An 18273-nucleotide genomic window follows, 5' to 3' on the forward strand; every position below is an offset into this window, starting at 1 on the left:
TTTGACAGTGCTTTTAGTTATGCTCTTTCCTAGCTGTGTTTTGAGATTGCCCCTTCTGAAAGCTCTTCTCCGCCTCACTGTGCTCTGGCTCCCCAGGAAGCAGGGCTAGCAGTGCTGGCATGTGCCTGAGCAGGAGGCTCCTAAGAGCCTGTGCTCTGGGGTCGCTGTCCTTGCTGCTCAGTGGCAGCGTGCCTTTGTGCAGTGCTAGAAAGCTGCAGATTTCTCAAGGGCAAGACGTGGTGTCAGGGGAGTTGGGAGTTCTCTTGTTTCCTTCCTGATGCTCTCTGCCCTTGCGTTCAAGGGCAGTTCCGTGCACTTGAACAGCCCTGAGGAGCTAGGGTAGAAGTGCAGCCCTTGCCTGCTTCCTGTGAGGTTTGTTGCTCTGTGAGTGCTTTGCCTGCCAAGAACTTTGTTGCCTGTGCTGGAGCTTTCTGCTACTCTGAATGCCTGAGGCACAGTGAGGCCAGGGAGGGAGGTGCTGCTTCGCTGCTTCTCTGAGAGACATTTGTATTGCAGGGTGGCAGTATAAGTCCTTTGAAGAGTGCAGGAGGTTCGTGGAGCAGAACGAAGCCAACTGCCTTCTCCAGGCGCAGAGCAGCATCCTGCTTGGACTGTATTCGTCCCTGGCTCTTTGGTAAGTTGGAGACTTGCTTTGAGCGGGGAGAGGCCCAGGCAGTGGTTGTGGCCGGGAAAGGGGGAGCTCTGCGTTCATCACATGCCCCCATCCCATGTCCACCAAGGCAGCTGCTTCTGGAGCACGGTGGTGAAAGGGGCCAGGGGGCCACACAGGATGAGCAAGGTGGCAAGGAGCCCCAGGTTGTGCTGCTGTGGAGCCCTGCCAGGGAAGGATGCCTTGGCGGCATTCAGCCACAGCCTTCCTTTTCCCCTTGAATGTTGGGGACGGACTGGTGTGGCTCTCTCTCAGCGCAGGAAAGCGATGCAGGCTGAATGGTGCCTAAGTGCAAGAGCTTGGCTCGGGGAGGGCATGAGGGCCTGGAGCAATGCTGTGTTTGTGGGAGAAGACAGCCATTGTCCCAGTCTCCTGCCTAGCATGGCTTGTGTCTCCTCGGTGCCTGCAAGGGACTGGGTTCCAGTCCTTGCAGTTTCCCTGTGGTCTCGCTCATCACTGTGGGGGAGTGCTGAGTGCCGCTGGCTCACAGACACGCATGCGCACACGTTTATAAGCAGGTCAAGCAAACTGGAGGGAAGGGGAGCGGAGAGGACCCTGTCGGGAGGGACAGCAGTAGATTCCTTCTCAGCTGTGATGTAGCAGGGAGACGAGAACACCAAGTTCACGCGGGAGAGAAGGAATTGAGCTACTGCTGCCTGATTACAATGCAGTGCTCTCAGTGATGCTTATCAGGAGCAGCTACAACACGCTGCGGTTCAGCCCACCATCACTCCCCCAGTAGCTTCCTTGTCCTAGAGGATGCATTGCCTCTGGAAGCCAGGTTGGGGCTGGAGCCTATGGCCTAGGAGACCTTTTGATTACTTGCTCATCTCTACAAAATGTGCCTGAGTGTGTGTTTGTATGTGTTTCCTGTTTTCCTCTGGACAATGTAGGTTTGCAAGGCTTGGGCAGTGGGACAACTTCCAGAAGCCCTTTGAAAAGGCCAAGAGGCTGCTGAAGAGCACTGGCGCCTGCCTTGTGGCCAGCCAAGCGTGCAGCCGGCTCCTGGAGTGCCATAGCCTGGTGCTGAAAAAGGACATGGAGCACGGCTCGTGGAGGGCCCGTGAGAGCTGCCGCAGGGCTCTAAGGGTGAGGGATGCGGAGGAAGGGGAGGGGCATGCTGCAAGGGCCCTCTGGGGAAAGCTGTGTTGCTAGCAGCAGTGGGTTGACCTGTGCAGGTAGAAGCAGCCACAACAGGATGGAGTCAGGGTAGTGCCAGAGGGTAGCGGCTTAGGGAGCAACATGGCTAAAGACTCCTGTAACAGAGGTGTCAGCAGGAGGGGGACGAGAAGGCAGTCAGGTGAAGGCAGTCTTCCTGGGCGCGTGAGAATTCCCGTGTGGGACTGCTTGGCCCAAACAGGAGAGGAGAAGAGCCTTGCTCAGCCATGAGCTAGTGAGCCCGGCTGAAATGCCTGCTCCATAGGAGGTGTTAGGGCTCAGGAGAGATCTGTGTGGTACCTCAGCCTTGCTAGCTGTGCACTCCTCCTTTCTTTGTGGCTGGTTTTCCTCTTTGGGGATTTGGCGCCCTTCTCTGTGCCAAGCCATCGCTGGGCTCTCTGACTTGTCCTGATGTACCTCTCTGTTGTTTTCTCGGCAGCTCGCCGAAGAGGTTTTCTCTCGGTGCTCCACAAGCCCCGTCTTCTACCCCAGAGTCTACCACCTGAAAGCCTACATTTTCCTGATGCTGGGGAATGAAGAGCAGAGCCTGCTGTGCCTCAACCAGGGCCTCCAAGCCTGTGAAGACCATGGCAACCTGCTGGAGAAGACTTGGCTGGAGATGAGCACTGTAAGTTGCTCACCTGTGCCTTTGAGTTGCTTCCTGGGCAGAAGTTGAGCCTGCTGTAGCAGAAGGTGGGCCGCACTGTACTGTGGCAGGCAGCCCCAGACAGAGCAACCCAAGAGCTTCAGGGGCATGTGCTCAAAGTCCTGTGAGAGCTGGTAGGTGCTCTTAGCCCTGCTCAAGAGGAAGATAGACAGCTGTGATCCCTCTCTGCCAAGCGGGGCTGGACTGGTACGTGAGGAAGCAGTATGCCCTGCAGCTGCTCCTTTGCAGCATCTCTGCTTGGCAGAGTGGTGGTGAAGTGGAATCTTTCCCTGCTCCTTAAGGCAGCTCTGGGAGGCCAGGGTCAACGTGTGCTGAATCTGAATTGGCCTTGCCTCTCCTGCTCACTGAGAGGTTTTGGCAGCATGGCTCATTGGCTGATGGGTGGAACAAGCTGCTGAGAGAGGCCTTAGTTGCCTTCCCAGGCAGAAGTCATGGCTCTGGAGGTCACGTGCTCTTCTCAGCTCTCACTGTGCCTTTTTTCCCCCCTTCCTTTAGGAGTGCTGGTTCACTGGAAAAGGCCCCCTGGGAGATTTGTGGCTGAAGACAGCCCCACATTTTCCCCACCTGAACCAAGCAAAGCCAGAGGTCTGTAGCTCCAGGTACCTGCTGAAGCTGCCAGCACTTCAAAGGGAGGATTCTTCTCCAGGAATTAAATTCTGACACTGCTAGTCCAGGCAATTCTTCCTTTCCTTCTTCCTTTAATATATTCAGCATCATTCTTCGGCCCCCTGCTTGTATTCTGCCTCGTTCTCTCCTTTCCCACAACAATGTTTGCACAGCCTGAGTCAAACTGAACCAACACCTACACAATTACTAAGGCCAATACTCAAAACAAAAACCAAAAAACAAAACAGTCTGAGCATTCTGAAGAGCTTAGCATTTAGGCTTCCATCAAGTGAGGAATATGATAAATAAGGCACAAAGCGCTCCAGAGAAGGTAAAGCTCTGGGGGGTTGGTTAATTCCTGTAGTTCTATAGTAGTTCCCAAGTAGTATCCGTTCTCCTGGGTAGAGGTAATGCATCGGGCCATTTCAGGCCCGTCTCTGCCCAGCTCTTTGCCAGTTTGGTTCTCCTGTTGGAGTTTCTCCTTGCTGCAGCCCCACGGGATTGGGGCTGTAGGCACAATGCAACTTCTGTTCTCTCTGCAGGTTTTATGCACACGGGGATGTCTAGGGTTATACCTTTGTGATGAGTTAGTAGAGCAAAATGCATGTCCTTGTTGGAACTCATGTCCTGCAGCAGGTGTTTCTTAAGAAGACACAGATGTTAGGTCCTAGGCAGAGAGAACATTTTAAAATAAAGACATAGTTTACAGCCACCAAAGCAGGGAAGTTGGTAAGAGTATTATGTACTCCTGTCCCTGACTAATGAAATAGTAGGTGTTGTTATTTTTTTAAAAAAGTAACATTCTCTGGATAAAGGCATCCTGTATAAACTCCCTGTAAGCTGCCACAGGGCCCTCCCTTAATTGGGGAGTACCTTGCTGCCGCAGTAGTCCATGATTAATAAAGAAATATAAGTGAAGCATCCCACATACATGATTGCAGACCCATTAGAAGCCAAAGGACAAATTTCCTGTTCCCAGCTGGCTGAATTAAGATGCCCCATCGGTCACGGGGGAATCACAGTGCGGGCATCCACTTCTCACTGGGTGGAATCTTGGGGGAAGTCCCACTGCCCAGAGCAGGGTCCACACCTTGGAGGGTGGCATTAATCTTTCATAGTTCGCACTGTTGTTCTCCCCAGAAGTCACAGCTTAAACCAATTGCAAGCCCAATCATCTGTTGATCCAGTCAGGATTCAGTCTTGCCTACAACTGCCTTGGCTTCCTTTCGATCACTCAGTTCCCCACTGTTCCACCAGCAGTGAGAGTTTCTGCAGTGCCATCTCATCTCTCATCACTCCATTCCGTCACAGCCCTGCAGTGTGGTGCCTCAAGCCGTAGGCGCCCCAGAGGTTGCCCACTGGTGGGAGGCACCAGCGCATGCTGCTGGGATCGGGGCTGTGCTATCCAGGAGGTCCACTCTTGCGTGCAAGCGGTGACACCTGCTGACTCATCAGCTCCCAGACTGTTGCCACAGGTCTTGAGTAGCAGAAGAAATCCTCCGTGTCCACTGCAGAGAGAATCAGGAAATGCTGTGAAGACAGGCAAAATCAAGCAGTTGTGAGAGGGGGCAGGGGGGCTCCAGCAGAGAAGGGGCCAAAGTCCTTTGTGTCTGTGCTGTTGACCTTGGAGTGAATTTGCAGGAGCAGCAGGTGGTGTTAGAGAAATACTGTGAGAAAAACCTTGCAAATAGTTAACAAGGCTCAAGGACAAGGGGGAGAGAAAAACAGTACTGCAAAGGATAACCAGCTCCGGCTAAATAACCTTGATGAAACCACAGCGCTTTGAAGAATGTGAAGGGCAGGTAAGACAAAAACAGCAGAATAACCCAGAAGTGACCTTAGGTTCATTAAGGCTTATTAACATATTAGACTTCACACCCCTAAATGAAGAATGAGATGGAAATGACATGATAATGATGTTACCGCCTCTTCTTCGCTTCCTATGCTAATTAACAAGAATGTGAAAGCACAAGCACAGAGCAGTTACCTGATGTAATGAAACTGTAACCAATATAAAGATTTGTATAAAATACTAGCTGAAAAGTGTGTATAAATCAAGACTGAGAGGGGGAGAAGGTGTGCTAGCTTTGTGGATTTACCACCTAGCACCCATCTCTGTGCAGAAATGAAATAAACAAATATCTTGACCCTGTGTGTCTATTGGTTGCTTGCACACCGGGTAACAGAACCCAGATTTTGGGACAATAGTTTGGTGACCCAGGTGGGACTTGCCAGAAGGCCTTGCCCAGATCATCTTGCCGTTCCCGACAGCGGACTGGATCAGATCGAGCTCCCGCGCGCACCGACCTGTTGATCGGAGAGTCCTCCCACCTCCCTCCAAAGTCGGGACGACAAGAGACTCAAAGGTGCAACACCAACCAGAGAGATTTGTGCCAGGGTGAAAGGGGTGTGTGTGTCAGTCTTTGGATTGGTGAGTATAAAATTTACTTACTTCCGTGGAAGATTATGTTGGATTATGTCACCCGTAGATGCTTGGCAAGGGTTGCCTTAAATTGACCAGAGGGGTCAGAGCTGAGTGTGCATAAAGGTACGGGAAAAAATAAGGTTGGTATTTCTAGGTAATTGACATGGGATCAAGCCAATCCAGGATTCCTCCCTGTAGCCATTGGGGTGTATTTTGTAACACTGGGATATTTTTGGAGGCGATCGGATGACAAAAAAAAGAATGAAAAGATGTTGTAATCAATGGTGACCAATGTATAAGCTGGAATGTGATGAGCAATGGCCAAAAAATGGGACCTTGAACCATAACACTATATTACAGTTACTGCTGTTTTGTTGCCGGAAGGGGAAGTGGGATGAAATACCCTATGTGGAGGCTTTTATGTCACTATATAAGGACCCAGAAATTCAAAGGGAATGTGAACTTGTAAGTGGAGAGGAATCTGTAATGGTTGCAGTAGGAAAGAAGGAAGAGAGCGGGTATTGTTCTAACAGACAAATTCTGAATGGAGAGGAGCAGGAGGATGTACAAGTACTGACAGTGGCCACCTCTTGTGGAAACGATTCCACCTCAGCTGAAGCATCGCCCCCCCGCTAGAAAGTGAAGAATCCAGCCCTGTTTCTGGCCAAACTAGGAGATGGAAACAACCTGTTATACAGGCTCCTTTGAGACAAGCAGTGGGACCAGGAGGGCTGCCAGTATTTGTACATGTTCCTTTTACAACCTCGGATTTACTAAACTGGAAGCAGTCTATTGGATCATATAGGGAAAATCCTGAGAAGCTGCATCAACTTTTGGAGACTATTGTGATAACTCATAATCCTAACTGGGGAGATGTGCAGGCGCTGTTGAATACTTTCCTGACAGGAGAGGAAAAGAGGCTGGTAATTGCTAAGGCAAAAGAAGAGGGTGAGAGAAGGGACAGAAAGGGGGATCGTGAGGTCTATTTACCCACCAGAAAGGATCCCGAGTGGGATCCAAATAGGAGCGGGGGTAGGGAGCTCTTGAGGCAGTATCAACAGCTAATTTTATATGGGGTTCGGTACGGGGTTCCGAGACCAAAGAATGTGTCAAAATTGTATGAAGTAACGCAAGGGCCTGAAGAAAATCCCTCGGCCTTTTATGAAAGATTATGCGAAACAGCCAGAACATGGACAGACCTGGATCCAAATGAGGAAGCGAATCAAAGGCTGTTTGATATGCTCTTCATTGGCCAGTCAGCTCAGGATATTAGAAAGAAGCTACAGAAGGTGGATGGAGCTGGGGGAATGTCTATTTCACAGCTGATAGAAATAGCACATAAGGTATAGAATAATCGAGATGAAAAGAGAACAAGAGAAACACAAAATGGAATGAAACTACAGGCTTCTCTCCTGGCAGCTGTCCAGAGGAATGAATTCCAAGGCAGGGGCAGGGGAAGCAGAAGAGGTAACAGAGGAGGAAGAGGTGGAAGGGGAGGGAGGCCAGGAGGAGGCCTCCCTAGACCCCCTTTGGGTCTAAAATATCAAAAGGACAATGTACACTAGGAGCGGAAAGAAAAGAGGCTATATGCCAAATTGCAGTACCCCGCACAAAAAGACAGCTGAGGGGATTCTTGGGAATGGCAGGATTTTGCCGTATATGGATCCCTAATTTTGGGCTGATAACTAAACCTTTATATGCAGCCCTAAAGGGTCCAGGAGAATGGTTAGAGTGGACCCCAGAATGCCGTGCTAGTTTCGATGAAATAAAAAAGAAATTGATGGAAGCTCCAGCACTGGGACTCCCAGATATGGCTAAACCCTTTCAATTGTATGTGCATGAGCAGCAGCAGGTGGCCTCAGGAGTAATGACCCAAATGCCTGAGAGCTGGAAAAGACCGGTGGCATATTTTTCTAAACAATTAGGCGAAATAAGTAAAGGATGGCCGGCCTGCCTCCAGGCTGTAGCAGCCACCATCTTATTAATATAAGAGGCCCGCAAATTGACTCTGGGACAGCCCTTAACTGTTTTTGTAGCACATGCTATATCAGCAATTTTAAATCAAAAGGGGCATCATTGGATTTCCCCGAGCAGACTGGTAAAATATCATACTGTGTTATTGGAACGAGATATTACCTTAAAGGTGGTATTGACCTTAAATCCTTTACTCTGCTACCTGGTGAAGAGCAAAAAGAGGTACAACATGACTGTTTGGCCACTATAGAGCAAGTATATTCTAGCCGGCCTGATTTAAAGGATGAACCTTTGCAGAACCTGGATGTGGAGCTATGTACAGATGGTAGCAGCTTTGTACAGAATGGAGAGAGAAAGGCTGGATAGGCAGTAGTGACTCAATGGAAAGACCCCTGGGTGTTGGTGTCATACTGTGCTCATCCCCAAGGCTCAGTGTCCTCCCTGGGGTGTCTCTGTTGCCCCATGCTCATCCCCTGTTGTCTGCAGTGTCCCCGAGCTTTGGTGTCAGTGTCACCCCTTGTCCTCAATGTCCTCCATGTGCCAATGTCTCCTTGCCATGGTCCCCAGTGCCTGCAAGTGTTGGTCTCTGGTGTCCCTGTGCCTCAGGGTCCCTTCAGCCCTGTCCCTAAGTGTCCCTGTGCCAGGTGCGGGCCACATCATGAGTGCCTGGGAGTCCCCTCCGCCCTGTCCGTGGGTGTCCCCGAGCCTCGGTGTCCCCATGTGGCTGCAGGGCCACCTGCAGAAGACACGCCAGCTGTCTCCGTGCACAAGTCCTCCATGTCCCCAGGTGTCCCTGAGCGCTGGCCCCGGGTGTCCCCATACCTCCCTCGTGTCCCCACATCACCCAGTATCCCCCGGCGAATCCCCACTTTCCCTGACGTGTCCCCGCAGCAACCAAATGGGCAAAAAGGGCTGCTACATCCACCAGCGTGGCAGCAACCTGCGGCCCCAGTTCCCCCAGTTCACGGCAGTGGTGAGACTGGGACCTACCTCAAATTGCCCCCTGGCGACCCCAAACTGCCCCAGGGACACCCCTAAAACACCCTGGGGCTCCTGCAAATTACCCTGCCTCCCAAAGAGGCCCCACAAAACCTCCCCCGGGACCCCCAGACCCCCAAGGGACCCATAAAACCACCCTGGGATCCCCCAATGCTCCCCTGAGCCCCCAAATGCACCCATGGCCCCTAAAACCACCTGGGAACTCCCTAAGTCTCCCCCACTGATCCCCCCCAGTGCCCCTCAACTACCCCTGGGATTCCCCATCCCCCAGGGCCCCTCAGCTTCCCCTGGGATTTCCCCCCCCCCCAGTCCAGGAGATCCCAAACCCCCCTGGAACCCAGGAGTCCCCCAAACCCCCACTGGGATTCCCCAAACCCCCCTTGGATCCCCCAACCTCACCACCCCCTGCACCCAGGAACTCCAATCCCCCGCAGGTGCTGTCAACCCCCTGGCCCACCTGATCCCCCTTTGGGACCCCACCTGCCCGAGACCTTCCAGATCTCCCCGGGCCACACCAAGCCCCCTGGGACCCCAAACCCTCCCAGGAGCCCCCCTCCAAACCCCTGGAGCCCCCCCAGGATCACCCAACTCCCCCCTACCCCAGGGTCCCAACCACCCCCATGAGGGCCCATAAAACCCCCTTTGTAGCCCCCCAACCCTCCAGAAGGCCCCCCCAAACCTGCAGCACTCGGGGTGGGGGGCAGCAGCCTATTTCTCCCCCTTCCCCTAGGACAGCGAGATCTGGGTGTTTATTTGCCCCAGGGATGGTTGTTTGCCGTGGGAGGGGGGCAGTATTTACCCCCGCTCTGTGCAAATGCCGCTCTCCCCCACAGCTTCACCCCAACATCAACCCATGATGTACGCCAAAACCCTGCTGCAGCTGGGCATGATGTGACACCCCCCCCGAGATGACAACACCCCCTCGAGGTCACAACACTCCCGGAGGGTGACAGCCCCCCCCCTCGGGTGTCTCCCCTCCCCCGGTGGCTTTTAATATGCTGGATTATATTTATTCCCTCCCCAACTGCTGGGGGGCACTGGGGCAGTGGGGGCGCCCCACCAATTGGAGTGAGGGGCAGGAGGGACCATCTAGGGGGCACTGGCTCAGGAGCTGCCCCCCTGGCCTGGCCCCCATTTTACTGTCTGTAATTAAAGATGTTAAAGTAAAGTAATTATTGGAAGCCTAGCGGGGGGCCCAGCGTCCGAGGAGGTGTGGGGAGGGGGGGAAGGGTGTGGCGCTGCTGGCCACAGACACCTGGGTCCTCTGTACGAGTGCAGGGGAGGGGCGGGGCGGCATGCCCGGATGCCTGGGACCCTCCCGGACGCCTGAGTCCCTTGGAGAACTGGGTTGTCCTGGACTTCTTGCGTTGCCTGGACTCCTGGGCACCTCAGACGCCTGGGCCCCTCACTCATCCAGGGGAGTGGGGTTGAGGGGAGTTCAGCGTGGGAGCCCCGGACGCCTGGGTCCCCTCTGTGTGGGGGAGAGCGGGGAGTGAGAAGGGGCACCCGGACGCCTGGGTCCCTCAAGGGGCAGTGGTAGAACTGAGACTCGTGGCTGGATCTGGTTGATCATGTCAAATAAAATATTGAATCGGCAACAAGTTTCTATTGCTTAAACTGTGGAACAAGAAGCTGCTCTGGGTTCTTCTTGTGCTCCCAGCTAAGAGGCACCTTATCGCTAGCAACAAAACTTAAAAAAAAAACCATAGAAATCTTGACTTTTGCTGCTCCTCACTGGCGCCTTCCAACGATCAAAAAGAGAACGGATCATTTTTATCCTTCTAACGCATCTGGGAAACGTCCTCTCGGTCACTGCCAGCAGGGCTCGGTGGCTGCTTCCCCTTTGGAGAGCACGGTTTAATTTAATCTAGAGGGGATTTAGCGAAATGCTAAAATGCAACATTAATCCCTAGGTGAGAGGCTGCTTTTTAAGCATGGGGGAAAGCTCGTTCTGCGACGCGTGTTTGGTCTTTGGTGGAAAGCTCGAAGCAGGTGGGAACAAAAAAAAAGGGAATAAATCATTTCTACTCAGGTAAGACCAGTGCTTTTCCAAAATCCTAAGGACCGTGAGTCATGGAAACTTCCTCAAATCTTTGCTGCATTATAGTGTTTTCATATCGGATTTAAAATTGCAGTTAAACGAGGGGATTTTTTTGCATGTAAGCAGTGGGATGAAGATGAGCAGATTAGCGGAGACCTCATCTCAGCGACCGAGAGCATATTGAGTGCGGTTTCATCTTGGCAGCCCTTGGTGGGCATGGCTGCTGCTAGAAGAAGCTTGGAGGCAACGTGAGCCGGTTCCCTCCCCCCCCCAAAAAAAAAAAAAAAAAGGGAGAAGAAAGGAAAGAAAAGAAACGCATTTCCAAGACATTTCATGGGACATTGAGATCCTTGGGCTGAAGGAGATGCTGCTCCGTGGAGCTGATCCCAAAGGATGAGCCAGGGACCACAGAGCTCCTGCCCTACCCCAGGGCTCTCCGTGCCACCAGCTGCCAGCAATGACCGTCCTCTCCAAATGCAAAGGACCGGGGAGATGTTCACCCAAGGAGACCACTGGTGGTACCACCACACCTCACCAGCTGCAGCAGAAAACAGCCCAAGGCAGCTGCAGGAAACGGAGGCAAGTAGGAGTCCATCGCCCAGGTCTCCACAAACAGGACTTGCACCAGATGAGAGCAGAAAAGGGGAAACGGGCGTTTGCAACGGCTCTCAATCCTGAACGAACGACTCCAACCAGAGAAGACCGTATTCTCTCCATGAATTGTGCAAGATTCCCAGTCCCAAGTTTAGGTAGGATTTCCATCTTTACGTACTTCAGCTGTTACCTCTGTGAGTTCAGCAACTTGTGGAAAACAGCAGGAAGCGGTGAGGAACAGTGGAAAAGGTGGAAAATATTGGAAGACGAGGCAAAAGCAATGGAAAAATACATAAAGAGGCAGAAAACAGGGAAAATGATGGAAATTGGGATGAAACCCCCAAAGCAGTGGAAAATGCAAAAATACTACAAAATCACCTGCAAAATAAATGCCAAAAATCCCATTAAAAAAATAAAAAAACTTCAGCACAATGTCTCCCACAAAATAAAAGCTACTAAAAAACCCCACAGAGAATGCACAAATAGCAGAAAACAGTAGAAGAATGCCAAAAAGTTGAAAATGTAAAAAGTGAAAGTAGAGAGAGCTTGAGAGAAAACAATAGCAAATGAAGTAAAAGAGAAAGAGAGATTTAAAAACCCCAATATATTCAACTGAAGGCTGAGTATGCATACAGAAGATCAGAAAATGTTTTAAAAAAAACAGAAAAAAGGTGGATGCAATGACACAGAATGGAAAGAAAAGCAACACAAGTGTGAAAAGCACATGAAAAAGAGAAGGAATGATCATAAACCAGAGGAAAAGAGCAGAAAATGCTAAAGAATGATAAGACAGTGGTAAATGCAAGAAAGATGGTTAATGCGGGGGAAAAGAAGGGTTGAAAACAGCATAAAATGATGGAAAAAAACATACCTGGAAAACTGCAGAAAGCATAATGACTGAAAACGCAAAAAAAAGGCAAAAATGCAAAAAAAGCAAAATGCAGAAAATGCTGGCACATGACAGAAAAATTCAGAAAACATCGTAATACGCAAGGAATGGCAGAAAATGCAAAACCTACCAAAACCTGGCCTCCAAAATAATGGAAAACACCTAAAGCAACAAGGAACACACACAAACACACACACACACACACACACACACACACACAAACAAACTCCAAGTGGAATTGAGTGGAAAAGAGAATAAATGGTGGAAAGCAGGGGAGAATGTACCAAAAAAACAAGGAAGAAAATGCACAGAATTGCTGAAAAAAAGCAAAAATAAGAAGGTGATAGAAAAAGAGTTGATGAAAACGGGCAGAAAAAAGGAGAACACGATGGAAAGGACTTAGAGGAGTAAAAATGGCAGAAAACAGAAACACCAGAAAAGGGAAAAAAAAGTGAAAAATTCGAAGAACAACTGAAAGCATCAGGGACTGACTAAACAGCAGAAAATTCCGAAAAGGAAAGGAAAATGGTGGAAATCACAGAAGAAGATGGAGAAAACAGAAAGGATGGATAACATGAAGAAAATGGAACACCAAATACACTTAAAATGGTTAAAAATGGTTAAAATGGTTAAGCCAGAGATGTCAGAAAATGCAAAAAAATAAAAAATGGAAAAACTGAGAAGTGGCAGAAAATCAAAAAAAGGGGAAAACCTGAAAACACTTCAAATGGGACAAAACGCAAGAAATAGAGGAAAATTCACACCCCCCCCAAAAAAAAATAATTGCCCAAAGTGTCCAACAGCAGCAGAAATCTTTGGAAAAAAATATAAATAAAAAAGAAAGAAATGTGGAAAATGCAAAAATCTCTATATGAAAACTGTGGGAAATTAAAAAAAAAAAGGAAAAAAGTGTAAACCAGAGAAAGAATGGAAGAAAGAGGACACAGAAAAAGGTTGAAAGGGGGAAAAAAGATGGAAAAAGGGAAAGCAGAAATGGTAGAAATGGCAGAAAAGGAGGGAGAGCAGCGACAGATGATGCAGGCACGGCAGAAAAGAGATGGTGCAAAGCAAGAAGTGCAGAAAGCTGTGGAAAATGGTGAAGAGCACCAAAAGAAAGTGGAAGGTGGAGAAACATCGAAATGGAAAATGAGGAAAGCGGGTAAATTGGAGGGGAAAAAGCAAAAAGAATATGGGCAGATGGAAGTCAGAAAACAGTGGGGATGGCTGTGATGTGCCAGCAGAGGAGCTGCACCAAGGTGATCGAGGTTCTCCCTGGCTGTTGGCCTCGGGGGCCTCCCTGCTGCTGGATGGGTTGCTGGGTCCACCGGCCAGCTCGTGGTGAGTCTGAGTGCACACCACAGCTGTGCGTCTTGCTGGCTTTCATCCTTCCCAGGCTTCATTCACTCTCCGGTCGAGCCATGCCAGACCACAGGTACACAACAGACCAGATGGCCTCAGCCAGGAACAGGATGGTCGACAGCTAACAGTGCGGCTGGACGGCCAAGAGAGAACCCGGTGCACAGTTCCACAGCACCCAGGTGCTTCCGGTGTGAGCCTGCAGTGTGCAGGGGCCGTGGTGGGATTGCTGCTGGGGAAGCTGGACTGAACTGCTCCGTGTCCCTGAGCAGCTCCTATGGCTGGTTGACAGTGAAGGGACTGTTCTGCAGCACTGAATTCGCTGAAAGGGACTTGGTCACACATGGCCCCAGCGCCAGCAGCTGTGGATTACGGGGCGCCCCAGTGAATCAAAGCTGATGGCTCCTGGCTTTTGAGGTCTTTCAAGGGAAAATAGAAGCACATAGTCATGGGGAAGAGGGAGAGCAGAGGAAAGAAGCAATTCCAAGGGACGGCGCAGGGTGGGCAGTGGTGATAGAAAGAGAGCTGCATGGCAAACACCAGCCCGGCCCTTGCACAGCAGATGCAAGGCCTGAGGACAGCGGGTGTCTGTAGAGGCTACAGAGCTTCTCCCTCTTGCCCTTGTTTTTCCTGGTCCAGCAGAGCAACTGCCCTCTTCCCCCTTGCCTTTCTCTCGCTCCAAAAAAAATTACACACACATGGGCTGAAGAAACAGGACTTTATCTTTGAGGAAAGCAGAGCAAGGAGGGGAAGTGGTAGAACACTAATGGGCCAGGATGTGCTTAGAGTTGTCGAGCTGTCCTGTGCTGCGGGAGACACCAGCCATGGCCCAGACCTTCCAGCACACTTGCGTGTCTGCGGTGCGCAGCCCCACGGCACTGGCACAGCTGTGGCAGTGCTGCTCAAAAAGAGTCACCTCCTGGCAGACGGGTGACACCTCTGCCATGCTCTCTGGAGCCAGTGACCCAGTGCTCCAAAGCTGAACCTTGGTGGCGACCGCTCCCGGGCAGTTCTCAGGTTCAGCACGGTCTGTGTCACCAGGCAACGGACGGAGGGTTCAGCATCAGCTTCCAGGGGCTGGAGGGCTGAGACAGAAAAGATCACAGCACATAACAGACTCCCACAGTTGCAGACATCCCTGATATCCTGCCCAAACAGGGCCCGTCCCACCCAGCCCTTCCCAGGCTGGGCAGGCAGCACGTGGGACAAAGGGATCAGCTGCAAGTTGCTGGTAAGGAATACCCCAGGTGACCCACAAATACTCACCTCCTCTCCCCCAAAGAGGCAGACCACACCTGCCTGGCTTATGGCAGGGCCAGCAACTGGAGCTCCCTTCCTGGGCTCCCTCCTCCTCCCTGCCAGGGCCTCCTGCCACAGCTGCTCTCTCTCACCATTGCAGATCTGCTCCACCTTCTCCTTCCTCTGCTTCATTTGCTGCCCCATGAGCCCTAGGCAAACACCTCCTGTCAGCCCTCATACTCCCCACCAAGACCCCAGCAGCACAGCTCCCATCTGGCCTTGCCAGCCTGCCCACTCATCCTCCTCCCCTTGTGCAAGGCTGGCCTCAGCGTGGTCCCCGGGGTGCAGGATGCAGGCATGCTGTGAGGCACTGCAGAACCTCCTCTCAGCCCACCTGCACGGTCAGGGATGCGACTGGGGTAGTGGCTCACCAAGGAACCTCATGGCTTCCTCCCGCAAGGATGCCTCAGGCTTCTCCAAGTATGGCAGGCTCTGGTGCAGGTATTGCTCCGCTCTGCTCCTGTCCCTCAGCACCTGGAGACACCGCAAGGTCGTGGGTTGGCACCTAGACTCCCTGGGGAGTCAGGCTTGACCCTCCTCCCACGACCGGCCTTCTCTTCCTTCCTCCTCATGACCCCTGGTGGCCTAGGGATGCTGAGATCCCCCCGCAAGCCTTCTGACAAGGACAGCCAAGCCAGGGGCTCCTTCAGCATCCCAGGGGGGACAGCAAGGGCAGAGGGGCCTGGAGCAGAGCCCGAGGCGGCTGGGGCTCTGGGCTGCAGCAGTGGGTGAGGGGCACAGCTGTGTGCCCTGCACACTGGGCAGCGGGGCAGGCTTCGTCCGGTCAGGGCCCTGGGACTTTGGCCTTGTCCTTACCAGGTACTCCCCAATCTTCCGTATCTCCCCTGTCCTGGCCAGTTGCTTGAGCTCCTCCCACTTGAGGAGCTGTGCAGCACTGACAAGGGCTTTCTGAGCGGCCTGCAGAGCAGCAGAGACCGGCAGATGCCACCATAGCCAGGACAAGACACCATGCCTCCCCCTCATCTTGGCCAGCCTTGGAGCATGTCCCAGCCTACAGTGGGGCTTAGGACCAGGGCTGCCCCTCCCTGCTGAAGGCAGCGGCATCTCTGCCTTGTCCTTGGCGACTCAGCAAATTGGACCTCCCGCTCACATGCACTCAGAGGCACACTTGTCTGCAGCCCCTGCCATGGTGCTCAGGCCTCCCCCAGGTCATGTCAGCATCCCTTCCCCAAAGCACTGCTCCATACCTGGGCCGCTCTCTGGTTCTGCTCACTCACGTGCAGGAACAGTGGGACCAGGCTCCTCTGCACAGGCTGCTTCATCCTCTGCTTGTTCTTCCCCACCACAATCTCCATCAGGTCCTTGAAGAGCAGCATGGAGAGCTCTCGCACTGTGCTGCAGCTCCGTGAGGAAGGAAGGAGAGCAGCGGAGGCCTCAGCAACGACTGCAGGAGCCAGGCATGAGAAGAAGGTTTTCCTTTGCGAGGCCTCGTCTTCTGCAGGCACAACTGTCCCCCTCCCTGGCCAGGGCTCCGAGCTGGGGACAAGCCTCTGCAGAGGCAGCACAACTGTGGAGGTGCCAATACACTGGCCAGTGGGTACACATGCAGAAGGACACACAGCATCCAGAGCCACGTCTACAGACCCACCCACACGCCAGAGAGCCCCTGCCTCTCCCACCAGCCTTACGTCATCAAAGTGTGGCAGAAGCCTCTCCGCCAGCTGCAGAGCGATGGGGTTGGAGCCCTTCTGGTCCAGGTAGCTGAGGATGTTTCTCAGCAACAGCAAGCTTCCTGCACGCACGTCCCTGCGGGCAGCCTGCAGCCACTCCACCATGTCTGGGAGCAGGCTCTGCATTTTCCTTGCCTGTGGGAAAGACACAACTTCCTTTTGTGAAGCAAGGCCAGAGTCCCCTGGCCACAAGTGCTCTGGGGTCTGATTTCCCATCAGGGCTCAGAGGCCAGGGCCAGGGCTCTGCACACAGCCACAGCTTGGGCACAGAGGCTGCAGTGCAGGGCAGAGATCTCCAAGGGGCCTCCGAGCACACTAGGGCTTCTCTAGGGAGCAAGGCTCCTGCCTCCAGCACCAGCAGCAGCCGACTGCATTAGCCCAACCCTGTGATCTGCCTCATCGTCCCTCTCCCAGCAGGGCTCTGGCTGCAGCGTTCCCCCAATGGAGGCCGTTTGGAAGGGGCTTGATGCTGCTGGGCCTGGATCTCCGCCTGGCACAGCGGAGCTCTTCCCGAGGGCCATTGGTGCCTTTCTGCCTGTGCAGCACAGCCCAGGGGCTGCCATGAAAGACTTGGGGCACATCAAGAGGGCAGCGGGGACTTGGGAGCAGCTAGCACACCTCCCGAGTGCCAGCAAAGGCCAGGCCACTCCATGACCCAGCACTACCTGCCAAGCCCCAGCCTGCCACCATGGCTTCACCCAGCTGCCCCCCTGCTCACCATCTCGGGCCTCTTCAGCAGGCTCAGGAGGCCTCTGAATACCAGTCTGCGCAGCTCCAGGCCCTCAGTCTGCATGTAGCGCCAGAGGAGCGGCAGCGCGGCATCATCCATCTCGGCAAGGTCAAGGCCTTCCAGCAGCTGAAATGCATACAGCACTGACGGACTGGCAGAGCCACCAGCACTGGCTGTAGCGTGCAGCCCTGCGTCCCACCCAACATTCAGGCCAAGGGCACCAGCCCCTGACACGGCTCACACCACGGGTAGGGGCCACTGTGGAGACACCCGCAGGCCCTGCTCCCAGTCCTGGGCCTCTCAGCACACTGCACGCACTGCTCGCCTCCGCCCCACGGCCTCGGAGCCCTCTGCAGCCTCTTGTCCTCAGCCCTTGGAGGAGCACTTGAACCCAGAGAGCTGCCACAAAGGAGGCCCAAAGGGCAAGTGCTTGTGAGTGGTCGCCCAGCAGAAATGAGCCAAGGCCAGGGCTGCTAACAAGAGCGCGTGCATTGCCCCAGCTCCATTCACCAACATCACCCACCAGGCACGCGCACAGTGTGAGCAGAGAGCATTCAGCGGCACCTCCAGAGAGGCACCGCTTGCCATGAGGCTCACCTCCACAAAGAAAGCCATGGCGGGCCTCTCGCGAAACTGGTCCTCCCCGCTCAGCAGCCTTGCCAGCTGGTGGAAGATCCAGCCACACAGGTATCTCGGAGCTCTCCTCATGGCTCTGGCAGAAGGAAGAAGGCACTGTTGGTCCTCACCTCAGCAGGCAAACCTGCTCTGGGCCTGCTTGGCCCCCTCAGCCACTTCCCCCAGCACACTGAAGGCAGCTCAAGGCAGTGCTTGGCACGCAGCCACGGCAGCCAGCAGCATGTGCTCCTGGAGGGTTGCTCCTTCCCCACCACACCTTGCCACCAGAAAGCCAGGCTCGCTCAGTCACCATCATGTTCCTCTGGGTGGGAGACTGGAGAAACATCCTTCCTACCTGCAAGTCATGGCCTTCCCACACTTGCCGTGTCCTCACCCCTTGGCATTCCTCTGCCCCCGGGGCCTTCCCAGGTCCTTCTGCTCAGCTTGCACCTTTCCTGGGGCTCTGCTTTGGCTGCCACTGCAGTCAGACCGTCCCCAATCCTCTCTGTGATGGGAGCCCAGGCCCCACCGGAGGGCACCACTCCTGTGAGGGACCCCC

General features: G+C 53.3%; 1 protein-coding gene across 1 annotated transcript in view; it reads left to right on the plus strand.

Annotated features, from left to right (window-relative positions):
• Nucleotides 1-9356, plus strand: part of LOC134154502 (adenylate cyclase type 10-like) — a 47620-nt gene extending 38264 nt beyond the window's left edge. The window contains exons 40-45 of the mRNA XM_062601175.1: nucleotides 517-634; nucleotides 1564-1759; nucleotides 2268-2456; nucleotides 2991-3094; nucleotides 8392-8473; nucleotides 9333-9356. Of these exons, the coding sequence (XP_062457159.1) occupies nucleotides 517-634; nucleotides 1564-1759; nucleotides 2268-2456; nucleotides 2991-3094; nucleotides 8392-8473; nucleotides 9333-9356 (713 nt within the window). The remainder of the gene's footprint in view (nucleotides 1-516; nucleotides 635-1563; nucleotides 1760-2267; nucleotides 2457-2990; nucleotides 3095-8391; nucleotides 8474-9332) is intronic.
• Nucleotides 9357-18273: the final 8917 nt, after the last annotated feature.

Source organism: Rhea pennata, unplaced genomic scaffold, assembly GCF_028389875.1.
Source record: "Rhea pennata isolate bPtePen1 unplaced genomic scaffold, bPtePen1.pri scaffold_32, whole genome shotgun sequence".
Taxonomy (NCBI): Eukaryota; Metazoa; Chordata; class Aves; order Rheiformes; family Rheidae; genus Rhea; species Rhea pennata.